Source organism: Glycine max, chromosome 10, assembly GCF_000004515.6.
Source record: "Glycine max cultivar Williams 82 chromosome 10, Glycine_max_v4.0, whole genome shotgun sequence".
Lineage (NCBI taxonomy): Eukaryota > Viridiplantae > Streptophyta > Magnoliopsida > Fabales > Fabaceae > Glycine > Glycine max.
Genome location: NC_038246.2, coordinates 41,841,059 through 41,853,347, shown reverse-complemented (window position 1 = coordinate 41,853,347; position 12,289 = coordinate 41,841,059). Strand labels below are relative to the sequence as shown.

The 12,289-nt window shown below is 33.5% G+C and overlaps 1 protein-coding gene across 3 annotated transcripts; it reads right to left on the bottom strand.

Annotated features, from left to right (window-relative positions):
• Window positions 1-1,890: 1,890 nt before the first annotated feature.
• On the bottom strand, window positions 1,891-9,887 carry LOC100791054 (disease resistance protein RPV1). 3 transcript variants are annotated; one of them, XR_005886671.1, is made up of 5 exons: window positions 7,833-9,887; window positions 6,485-7,589; window positions 6,114-6,413; window positions 4,340-6,019; window positions 1,891-2,007 (listed from the first exon to the last, which is right to left on the bottom strand). XR_005886671.1 is itself a non-coding variant. In XM_041005808.1 (4 exons), the coding sequence occupies exons 1-4, from the start codon at window positions 8,306-8,308 to the stop codon at window positions 4,586-4,588; spliced, it is 3,315 nt and encodes a 1,104-aa protein (XP_040861742.1). In that variant the 5' UTR covers window positions 8,309-9,887; the 3' UTR covers window positions 4,090-4,585. The 3 variants fall into 3 exon arrangements, 1 of the variants encoding a protein (XP_040861742.1); XR_005886670.1 differs by lacking the exon at window positions 1,891-2,007 and adding an exon at window positions 2,607-3,309; XM_041005808.1 differs by lacking the exon at window positions 1,891-2,007 and having other exon boundaries at window positions 4,090-6,019.
• Between the last annotated feature and the right edge of the window lie 2,402 nt (window positions 9,888-12,289).

The following is a 12,289-nucleotide window of genomic DNA, read 5'->3' as shown; positions in this document are numbered from 1 at the left end:
TAAATAAATATAATATAGTTTCTATTTTTTATGTTTTACTTTAATTTGTATTTTTCATTTTATATTAATTTATTATGTTGTTTTTAATTTAACAACTACTTTTATTACTAAATTATTAAATGTTGTTAATAATAAATTCTTTTATACAAAATAAATAACATTATTTCACAAAGTATAAGTCAATATTAGTAACAAAATATTTTAAAATTTAGTTTTCTAAAATCTAAGTATTTAAAATAAAAACATTATTCAAAAATATATTAAATAACATTATGTTTGTTTTTTTATTTGATTTACAAAACAAAAGAAATTCAATAACACTATCAAAAAATTATCTAAATTTTAAATATACAAAATATATTAAATAAAATAATATTCAAATAATTAAAAAAATAGAAATATTTACAATTTTTAAAAAAAATTGAAAGCAAAACTAAATAAAAAAATAAATAATTCTAAAATAAAAAACTTTAAAGGTAAAAAAAATCAAAAATTCAAAGTGGTAAGATTTAAAAAAAAAAAACTTATACGAGTCTAAGTCATAAATAAAAATAAATAAATTATGCTCAAAAACATTTACGACTTCAATTATAATAATAATAATATTACGAAATTTAACTCAGAGTCACAACACCTCTTATTTATTTGATTTTTAATAATAATTTGAAATTTACCCCAAATAATTATTTACCGGGGTGGATATTGATTTTGCACACGTAGGCATATAAAATTAAATAGTCATCATAATTGACTTGACGCTTCAAAATAATATATATAATTTTAATGAAACAATAATTTTTCATTTAAACACAATTTATATTATATCCTATCATTAACTTATCTGTTATTTGATACATGTCAAACATTTAATAAAATTAAAACTTATCATAATCTTATTTTATCGTCTTTTGTTCTTAAAATATGCTGCTTTTATATCCTATTCTGACCACCAAATAAATTCTTAGTAAACAAGTGATATTTTTTTAAAATTATTGTTTCATTATAATCTTTTTACAAATTATGAAAATTATTAAAATATAATTTTACATAAATTATATTTCATTTATGCAATTATTTTTCTTAAAATTATTAAAAATATATTACAATTTTAAAATAATAATTATTATTATTCAAATATTTTAAAAATTATAATTGTTTTTTTATCATATTCATCCTATCTCAACTCTCCCTGGAATAAGAAAGACTAATATAAGATAAGAGAGATGATATTATCATATGATATTAACACAACAAATAACTAATTACAATAAAATAGTATAATTATCCCATCATATTCCTACCACCAAACGGACCCTAAAATTACATCCACAAAAATTTATACTTTACTATCCAAACAAGCGAAAAAATATTAGGACACATTAATACACTAAAATTATGATTTACAATAACTAGTACCACATATGGTTTTTTTAAAAATAAAGACAAAAACAAAAAATAACATTATGCGATTCGTATTTTCAATGAATATCTAACGTATATTACCAAAAAAAACAAAATTGAATATCTAACGTTAAGTTTAAACTTAGCTTTATATTTATAGCAGTATTCACCATCTTTGGTATATTAAGTAGGATCTAATCATAATAGCAACAATCGAATATTTATATATAACTAAGAATGAAAGGAAAAAGATCTTGCAGAAGATCACGAAGGATGAAGGGGTTACATTGAATAACATTTGTCATATATGAATTCACGGAGACGCACGAAGAATTAGCAAGTAAAAACAATTGCTTTGCCATGTTACCATTTTTAATATTGACACAATATAATACTTCGTGTAGAATAAAACATCAATTTGGCGTTGAAGGACTAATGGAAGAAATTAAAAAAGAGATAGTAGTAAATAATTACTTGATGTGAGGGTTACGAGAATCCCATCCAGATATATTGAGAGCAACTTTCCAGTCTTGACCGATTGGTTGTCTTTGTGTATTGCTATTGCTTTCCCGCAACTGCCACTGTAGTTTCTTATGTGCCATGGATCTACATGGTAGAAGTGGATATAACAACAGAGTTTTGCTCTCATGCATACTATGAAAAAAGTATTTTGTATGACAATTTTGAAAGATTTGTTATGACAATTTTCAATTCATTTGAGAAGGATATAATTTTTATCATCGATTTGTCGTAAAATTATCTTTGAATATATTTAAAAAATAAAAATTAAAAATTTTAAGACGATTCTTTTAAAAATTATCTTAAAAAAAATAAGATTTTTAAGTCGATTTTTAAGAGAATCATATGTATTTTTTTAAAAAAAATATTTAAAAAATTAAGGATTTTAACATGATTTTTTCAATAAGCGTCAAAGATAAATTTCTAAAGATTATTTTTCATAAAACCGGTTTAAAATATTTTTTCTTTAAAAAAATTAAAAAATTTAGAATAATGAATTATCAGTAACTTATTTTCCCTTTCTTTGCTAATATGAACTTTAGATTGTATTAGATCATACGTTTAATCATAAAATGTATTGTGGTATGATGTTTGAAATTCATGTCAAGAAATTGAGTTAATTTGAATAAACTTCTCAATAAACACTTAAAGAAGAAGAAAATTAAAAAAAAAAAAAAAGAGACAAAAGAAAACACACAAATCCATAGTTTAGGAAGCAAATAAGGACAATTTGAGGGCTAACAAGTAAGAGGCATTGTAGAGCAATATTTACATGAGAAATTTGGTATAAGTCCTGCAATTGCAAGGTAGTAAAGGACCACACATTATAAGGTGAAGTTGTCGGATTGATGAGAGCTCTAAAATGGTTAACTGAGCATGTTTTAAAATTCTCATGATATTTTTAATTTTTACGGATAAAAAATAAATATTTTTCATAATGGAAAAAAGCACTTGACTGACAAAGAAATAGCCAAGTGAAAAGATAGTGGGAGAGAAGATACTATTATGGGGACACTAACATGTACAAAATGCAAAACGCCAGTGCAGCTCCGGCGGGATATGCTTCTCGGCGTTCTTCGCTGTCATTTTCAGCTTCAGTAGAGGGTAAAAGTCATCTGGATGTTTCCGAAGAGGATAGGCTCTTCCCGGAAGCTTCTAGAAGTTGGTGGAGGCGCTCCACGCCTGCCCTCCTCTCCTGCGTGTCCTTCGCACATGACAATTCCAGCGCTTCCTCTCCATTTCTTTCTTCTATCAAATCTGAAAAAGAGTGAGCCACCTTCTATAGATCGTTGGTTTGTTGGTTGGGTCCAGATTGACGTCGCCGAGGTCAAGGTCTTCGTCGTTGTTGATGCATGTCCATGGCGGTGGCGAAATTTTTGGGTTCTCTCTCTGTGTGAGTGTATGAGTGATTGAGACGTGAGCCGTTTTGATTTTTAATGATTGAAAGATAGGGGTCAAGAGTAGGGGGGTTGAAATGGGGGGCAAAATGAGTTTTTTCACAAAATGATAGGGGGTCAAGAGTAATAGCCCTAGGTGAACGAGGGTTATAATCCACTTTTTTTTTTTTTTTTATTCCATGCATAGTTTCCATAAGAGGGAGAAGTCCAAAATTCTTAAGAGTGTGTTTGGATGGAGGAATTTAAAATTTTGAGAAATTTTAAATTTTAAGAATTTTAAATATTTCAATTGAAATTTTTTTATTTTCAAAATTTTGTATTTGGATAAAAAAAGTTAAAATTACAAGGGTGAAAAAAAATGAATGAAAAAAAAGAAAAGATATGATTTGTGTGCTAATTATACGTGTTCCTCTACGTTCTCATGTCCGATTGATGTTCCATAGTCTCAAACAGTGTTTTTTGAAGAAGACGGTAAGGAGAGAATTTCAATTTCTCACCTTTTAGAAGGAAAATAAAATTCCAAATTTTTAATTGTTTAAAATTCTGTTTTAAAATTCCAAAATTTTAAATTCTTCAAAAAAAAAATCCAAACAATGAATTCTAGATTACAGAAATTCAAATTCTCTGATAAATTATTTTTCTTAGTTAAAATTCTCTATCCAAATATACTCTAAATGATTTTTGTTTAAAGCCTTCCAATTACTTTCTAAAAAATACATAAAAAAGAAAATAAACAGAAATTATACCAAAAAAAAATAGATATCACCTTATATTTTAAAATTCTACATTATATTTATTTAAAAAAAATGTGCTAAAAATAATAAAAAAAATAGATAATAAATTAGACAAATGTTAACCAGATAAGGACATTTGTTAATAAACTAAAAGAAAAATGTCTTTGTTGAATGCACAAAATTATACTATCTATAACTTTTTTTATGTTTTCCAATAATTTTTTTTTAGTTTTTCACCAATAATATCCTAAAGACACAAAATGAACTATTAAGTAGTAAACTCCATACCAAATAAGTAGTCCCAAGAACAAGAACAATGTTCACTCAAATCTGGCTCATGATTGTTGTTTGTCATTGCAATCGTTCCCATCATATCATATGTTTCAGTTGCCTTTGATTCCAAACCAAAACCAGATGCCGCGGCATCCACTGACCGTGAAGAAATGCGCACAAAATTTTCTGCTTCAAATATTAGGCAGGCCCGACACTGACGGGTAATGGTCACAATTTCAATGTTATCATCTTCAGCTTCCATTAAGGCTGCACCATGTAGTGATTCAACTCCAAACCAAGTACACTGGCACTATGTTCCAACACTTGACGACTTGCCACATAACCTTTTGAATCAAACATTACGCAGACCCCACACTCTGGGGTGTCGATGGTCACGCGTTTCCCCTTATCATTTGTAACAAAGAACTCAAAGAAAACCAATGGTGTACCCGATTCGAAAATGCTGTTAAACAGGCTTGAATCACACCAAATAAAAACATGATCAGAATTCAACTCCGTGACAGCTTCATGATACCACGTAGTGGCGGGTTCCAACTTAGTGCCATCTGCCAAGTAGCACTGACACCAGATTTTAGCAGCAACCCGGGAGCGTGAAAGAACCACACACAAAGTTAATCCCACACGGCCATTACGGTAACATGGAAGACCAATAGTGATTGAGGAGTCTGTTGTTCGATGTTTGAACTGGCTTGGGACTTTGCTTCCTGGGAAACAGACCTTCACAGATTTATTATTACAATTTTTGGTGTTGGCTTCATCTACGATTTTTACAATCTCATTTTGACACGACGCAAGCTCGGTTAATTCGAGGGCACCCTCCATAATGCAATGAAGTGAAGGTTCATCCAGCCAACCACAATTCTTGAATGAAATGAATTTGCCCTTCCCTTTCAATCCCAATGCAGAAGAGTTTAAAGAGGATACTGTAGTCAATGACCAGCAGTTCGCGGCATTAAACTCTGTGATAAATGGTGGAAGCTTTGGTAGACTCCCAAGCTCCCTACAATTCTCTAAGGACAGAGTTTTCAGTTTTCTGAGATGCTCGATGCTAGCTGGCAATGTCTTCACACAGCTACCATCTAGTCTTAGCTCATTTAATTTTGATAAGCCACCGATGTTGTCAGGGAGCTCACACAAGTTACAACAATCCTTCAAGTGTAGTAGACGTAGATATCTTGACCCATCAAATAACACATGTAGCTTCTCTTTGTCAATTGCTACTCTAGAATTACAAATCTTAAGCTCCCGAAGATCTTTTAGGGAAAATATCTCATCCGGTATATTACCATATCTCAAACCGTGTACACTGAGTGACTCAAGACTTGTTAGACGCTCAAATGTAGAGTCTAACATTCCAATTCTTGTGCTGCTTAAATCCAAGCTTGTGATTGAATCCGATGACAAGGAGAATTCCTTGAGACTAGTGCAGCCATCGACACTGATCTTCCTCAAAGATGTTAAATGTTTCTCACTTTTAAGACCCTTGAGCTTTTTGCATCCATCCAGCATCAAAGTTTCAAGTGTGTCAAAAGAAAAAAGAGATGGATGAATATCACACAAACTTTCACAACCAGAAAGATTCACCCATTTAAGTTTTGACGCCTTAGACAAATCTGGAAGATTCTTCAAGTGCTTGCATTCACTTAAGTCAATTCGCACTAAATTCGCAACATCCTGCAACAATTCAAAATGACTGGTCATTGTGGAACTTAAATCTTCAAATTTCAATTAAACCAAAAACTCATCTTGCTTTTTGTATATATTTTACCTGCACCCCCTGCCAAAGTTCTGTAACATGGCTGTGCGGCATTCGAATCTCAACAAGCATCTTAGCACAAAAAGTTACTGGAAGAGACTTCAAATGGAATCCATTCCACTCGAGGTATCTCAATTTACCAGACAATTTACTAGGGACACCAGAATGGTGCACATTTCTTGATATCTTACCTGAAGGAACGTATAATCTAAGAATTCTTAAATTAGTCATCATGTTGAGTGTGTCAGCATTCAAGTGTAAATCCTCAATGGAAGACAAATCTAATTTTATCCCTTCAATTAAATCACTTCCCTGACAAAATAAATAAACTGTATTAGACTCATTATGAATATTACTAATAAGGTGAGTATATTCTTCCTTACCTTTTTATTTGCAAGTACATCAGAAACTTCTTTTATATCACTCAATCGACTACGGTTTCTGGGATCTTTACTTTCTCCACGAACTATATTCAAACCCATTTCTTCTATCAAGTCATGCATTTCTATCATCCCAGAATGTGAAATAGTTATAAGAGCTTTATCTTCGAGGACCTTTAATCCCCTAGTAGGGTAGAAATCACAAGCATCTAGTATTCTTACGACATCTTTTTTATGTTCACCTTTGAAAAAGAATGCAATGTCTAGAAATATTTCCTTCTCTAGGTCGTCTAATCCATCATAGCTCACTTGTAAGACATCTTGAATATTGTCATTCCGATAGTTCTCAAGTTTGTTCAATTCATCATCCCAGAATTCTGTAGTTCTGGAATAAAGATTAGAACCCAAAACTTCTAAAGCTAATGGAACTCCCCTTGCACAGTTTACCGCCCTGTTTGAGAGATCCTCGTATCCCTTTTTAGGACGTCTTTCATTGAAGGCATGTACACTAAAAAGCTCTAGAGATTCAGCAATGCTCCATGTCTTGACCTCATAGACATGTGTGACATCAACTCTTCTTCTAAGCAAATGCCTATCTCTTGTTGTTATAATAAGTTTACTACCTGGACCTACATATTTACATGGTTGATACAACGTATCTAATTGACTGAAACTATCCACATCATCAAGTACAATCAAAACTTTTTTATTGCCGAGCCTCCTCGTAAGGTCTTCAGATCCTGCAAGATTATATTCATGATGGCCTTCCTTAAGTAGCTTAGAAAGAAGCTTATCACACAAAGATGTTAGTCCCATCCTTTGTGATTCCTCTCTAACATTTGGTAAGAAGCAGACAGCATCATATTGTGGAAAGAGTTGAGAAAACAAGGCTTTGGCAATAGTTGTCTTGCCAATCCCTCCCATACCCCAAATTCCAATTACATGAACATTCTTTTGTAACTGATCTTGGTTTTTGGACAGCAACAGTTTTACTTCTCCACAATGTTTTTCAATTTGAACAAAGTCTTCTACTTCTTTTAGTTTAAAAGGGGACCTCAACTTCTCGGATACATCTAGCACAATTTTCTCTATTAGTTGAGACTCATTCCTAACAAAGGAACGGACAACAATATATTAAGAAGGAAAATAAATTAGATAAACTATGAAATATACACTACCATAACACTTTAAAAGCATACATAATCTAATTTTATGTAAGAGGAATGCTAGCAACACGCTGTCTGAGAGAGACTCGACTCAAAGACTGATGATTTTGCAATAAGAAGTAAAACCTACAAAAAATAGTGATTTTTAATATTGAGAAAATAAAGGTGAAAACATAAGCAATTACTTGTTGTCACGGCTACGAGTGTCCCATCCAGATATATTGGCAGCTTCAGTGAGAGCAGCTTTCCAGTCTTGGACGGATTGGTTGTCTTTGTGTTTTGCGATTGCTTCCCCGTAAGTGCCAGTACACTTCCTTATGTGGGATGGATCTACTTGGTAGAAGACTGGTATGACTACCAATCCCTGAGTTTTTCTGCAGTGCAGTATTTGCACCAGTTCTTTCAAGCACCATTTTGACTCAGCATAGTTTTCGGAGAATACCACGATGGCAAAGTGTGAGTCCTGGATTGCTTGGCACAGTGACGGCCAAATCTCTTGTCCTTTTTGAAGGTCATGGTCATCCGCGTATGCTTTGATGTTGGGTCCAGAGAGAGCAGAACGAAGATGGCCAATGAACGTGGTGCGGATGTCCTCACCTCTGAAGCTGATGAAAATATCGTACTTCTTAGGACATGATGATGACATGACGTGTTTCGCCATTGCACTTCTTTTCTGGGACTGGGAGGCTTGCAAATTGTAATTACTATTCAATTGCACAATCACAAATGAATACCCCAATTATTCTACAGATTTTTCTTTCATATTCTACGGCAATAGATCCAACGATTCAGATTTCTGTCTACCATTGACTAATCAACTGCAAATTTGCAACCGCGTAGCTGGCGAGGATAGTATATGTGGCCTCCAATTAAGGCTCCGGAATTCAAGGAAATCTTTTTTAATTAAGGATAGTATACCTTATTCTTTTTATGTCACAGCCACATGGCTATTAAATATTAGCTACCGATATTTTAAATGTATCTATTCTGCATTTTCCAATCCCCATGCAGCCATGCTTACAGAATCGGTCTTAATGTATGGCCACATGCCCTTCTTGCAAATTAAATCAGTCCTGATCTAGTGCACCAATACCCTTTAGGAATACAATTTATAATATCATAGAAGCATCTTTGATGACAAGTAGATAAGAAAACTCTTTCAACATTCACGTTCCAAACCAAATGAGTTGTCAAACTGCATAAGCAAAGTTGTGGAAGATACAGAATAGATCGAATATTCAAAATATCTGCAATTGCCATGTCAGAGAAAGAATGAGGCAAAGAATAATAAAAACAAAAGTCAGATGCACAAATGCACAATTAGAACCAGAATAAAACAGACCAAAACAGATTGTAAATTAAATAAGGAAGGTTTCTTTTCATAAATTTGCAGATCTTCACGGGTTACTGAAAGAATCCTATAGAAGTTTCTTTTTTTTCATTTTCTTCAACTTTTTCACTTTTCTTTAGGAATTGCATTGCTATAGGCAGAATTTTCTGTATCTCATTACTGCTTTGACGCATTTCTAAATGGTGATCAATCTCCATAAATACCTTAGACATATGCAAAAAAAAGGAACTTGTTCGAGGACAATGTTACTTCTATTTGCTAACATAATTTCGTATAACTGAATTCTTAAATTTTGTCCTTCTAATTTTTGCGAAAGACCAGCGGGAAAAAATGCAGGTGCTAACTATGTTTCTTTCTTACAGGTTTTCTTATTAATAAAAGATTAGAAAATGCAAATATAAAAATAAGAGAAACAGAATTTTAAAACTCCCATGATTCATGGATTACATAAAAAAACGGAAGGTTATGCTACTGATTTCTTCAATTACTCAAATATGAAAAAAAAATACCACAAAAAAAGAAAAGAAAAGAAAAAATGAAACGTCGTTCCGGTGACCCAAACGGGGGTAAGTGGTTGTCGTGGGGGAAGGGAGGTCGCGGGTGGCGGTGGTGGGAGTTGACAGCAAGAAATAGGCGGGAGATGAGGGCACGGAGGGAGGAGCAGATCTAAAACATTGAAATAGGCACTTGCTTCCAAATTGAATAATTTCAGATTTGTAAATCAACTTGCAAAATCTACACTCCAGAACCAACGTGCTCACATCGAGTTTCAATTCTAACTTCAGCTTCAAAGTACGTAAAGGGATAATCTGGTCACAGCCACCCACAAATTTGCATTCAATGTATCTAAAAGATGAGATCTTCATCGAAACTCGAAAGAATGGCCTTAAACAATTTATTATTTTTTCTCATTTCTACATTTAAAATGATTATTAATATTTTACAATTTTTAATTGGTTTATAATATTATATTTTCTTTAATACCCGGTTGCAAACCTAATGTAAGAGATCAACTTGCTCCCTAAAAATAACCAATCTCATCCATTCATTTTTTGGAACTATATCTTACGGTCAGTCTACTTCCTTACCGATAAAGAAGTAAACTCATTACTTCATTCGACGTCACCCTCTCTTTGCAAAAAGAAAAAAAAAAAAGTAAAATTATAAATTTAGTCTTCTTATTTGTCTCAAATTTCAATTTTAGTCACCCTTAAATTTTATTCACCAATTTAGTCCTTCATTTATGTCAAATCCCCTTATTTTCAATCTGCACGCCCATAATTAAATGTTAATTGTTATTTATGAACGTTGATCGTTATGTGTCACGCTCTGATTGGATCATAATTTGATGCGTCATTTTAACCACCGGAAACTAAAACAAAAATCACCATCAGAAGCTCTTTGTTGAAGGTTGTTAAAGGGTTACTCTTTGTTGTCGGAACAGTGGCTGGAATCGACGCCAACGACACACCGAAAAAAGATTGTGCATAGATAGGGTTGGGAGGGCAAGAGGATCTACCCTGTGCTCTGCATCACCACATGCGAGCTCGTTAGCGGTACCATGATGCTCATCCATGACGACCTGCCCTATATGGACAACGAAGACCTACCCTATATGGACAATGACGACCTCTACCACACAAAGCTAACCAACCATAAGGTCTACGACGAGGACGTGGTAGTCCTCGCCTTCGCGTTCAAGCACGTGGCAGTGCCCACGAAGGGTGTGTTGTCGTCACACGGGTTTGTGCGATTGGGGAGTTAGCAAAATTGATTGATACAGAAGGGTTTATGCGTGGGACAAGCGATGGATATAGATTCAGAAGGGGTAACAAATGTGGGATTGGAGATGCTACACGTGCACAAAATAGCGACATTGCTTGAAAGTGCAATTGTGTTGGGGCAATAATGTGAGGTGTGATTGACGAGTAGGTTGAAGGTGTTGAAGGGGTGGAGGGGGTTCGTTTGGTCAAAGTGTGGTGGGGAAAATGTAATATTTTACTTATAATTTTTTTAAAAAAAAAGATAAATGAAATATATCTTTTGCCCTTTTTTAAAATAAATAAAAAAAATTAAAACCTTTGAAATTTTTTAATAAGATAATATGTAACTGTCAATATTCGTGAGTAACAATCAATATTCAATTTTGAGTTTGGAGACTTAAATAATAAGATTGAAAATAAATGAAGAACTAAATTAGTAACTAAATATAAGAATGACAAAAATCAAAATTTAAGAAAAATAAGAAGACCAAATTACAATTTTTTCAAAAGAAAACATGAAACAAACTTTTCATTATTTAATGGCTGAGTGGATACTTTACCTACAATAGGTGAAGCTGAAGCAAAGTGGACCACCTGTGGAAGTGTTAAAATTACCGGTGGCAGCATGTTTCAAACCCGAAGAAAAAAAATTAAAAATTATTAAAAGTTTTTTTTTTTTTTAATCTGAGTCCTCTTTCTCTACGACGAGACCTCTCCGCAACCCACTTCCAGATCCACTCCTCTTCTTGTGCAACCAACCTTTCCAGAACCCGAAAGACGCGCCATTTCCCACTGCTTCGCCTCCCCTGCCCGTTACGTCGTCTACCACTTCGTCCCTCACCTCTGCCGCCTCGCCGCCCCCTGCTCCTCCCCCGAGCTCCTCTCCGCGCTCCAAGGATCCGACCCGAAACTCGTCCCCGTCTTCATCAAGGGCACTAGGCTTCCTCGCTCGCCACGATTTCCGCCACAACAATTCACTTCTTCTTCCACTCACACTTCACGAGATCTACCCAGATCTGCAGATCGAAAATGCTCCTTCACGCGATCAATACGAGCGCGCACTCTGATCTTAAATTCCAGATCTTGAAAACTTCATCTTCAAGTTGCGGATCTACAAAACGCAGAACAAAGATGACGAGTAGAAGGCGACTTCTGTTTAAAAGCATATATGCGGTTCACTTTTCAGTTCTTGTATACATTTATTTATTACGTTTCTTTTATAATTTGTTGTACTGGGAATTAATGGGTTTTATCTTGAAGTGCACGATGATAATGATACAATTTGTGACCGTTGCGGCACACTTTTTCCCCGCGAGTCACAGTGCTCGCCAGCGGCAGGAACAACGTAGTCTTTGAGCCCACCCCTCAATTGCCGGCGGTAAATGTAAACGAAGACTGAAAATAAATAAATACAAATAAAAATAAAAATAAAAAGATAATAACATTAATAAAAAAATTATTCGTGATAGTTGATATATTGTTCAATTTTTTCTAGATATATAATTGATTTTTTCAATTGATAAAAAAT

Excerpts from the sequence above, each read along its gene's own strand:
- LOC100791054 (XM_041005808.1), bottom strand. The coding sequence starts at position 8,308 with ATGGCGAAACACGTCATGTCATCATCATGTCCTAAGAAGTACGATATT. Across the intron at positions 7,590-7,832 it reads ACTCGTAGCCGTGACAACAA|GAATGAGTCTCAACTAATAG; the intron begins GTAATTGCTTAT and ends TTCCTTTGTTAG. Across the intron at positions 6,020-6,113 it reads AACTTTGGCAGGGGGTGCAG|GATGTTGCGAATTTAGTGCG; the intron begins GTAAAATATATA and ends GAATTGTTGCAG.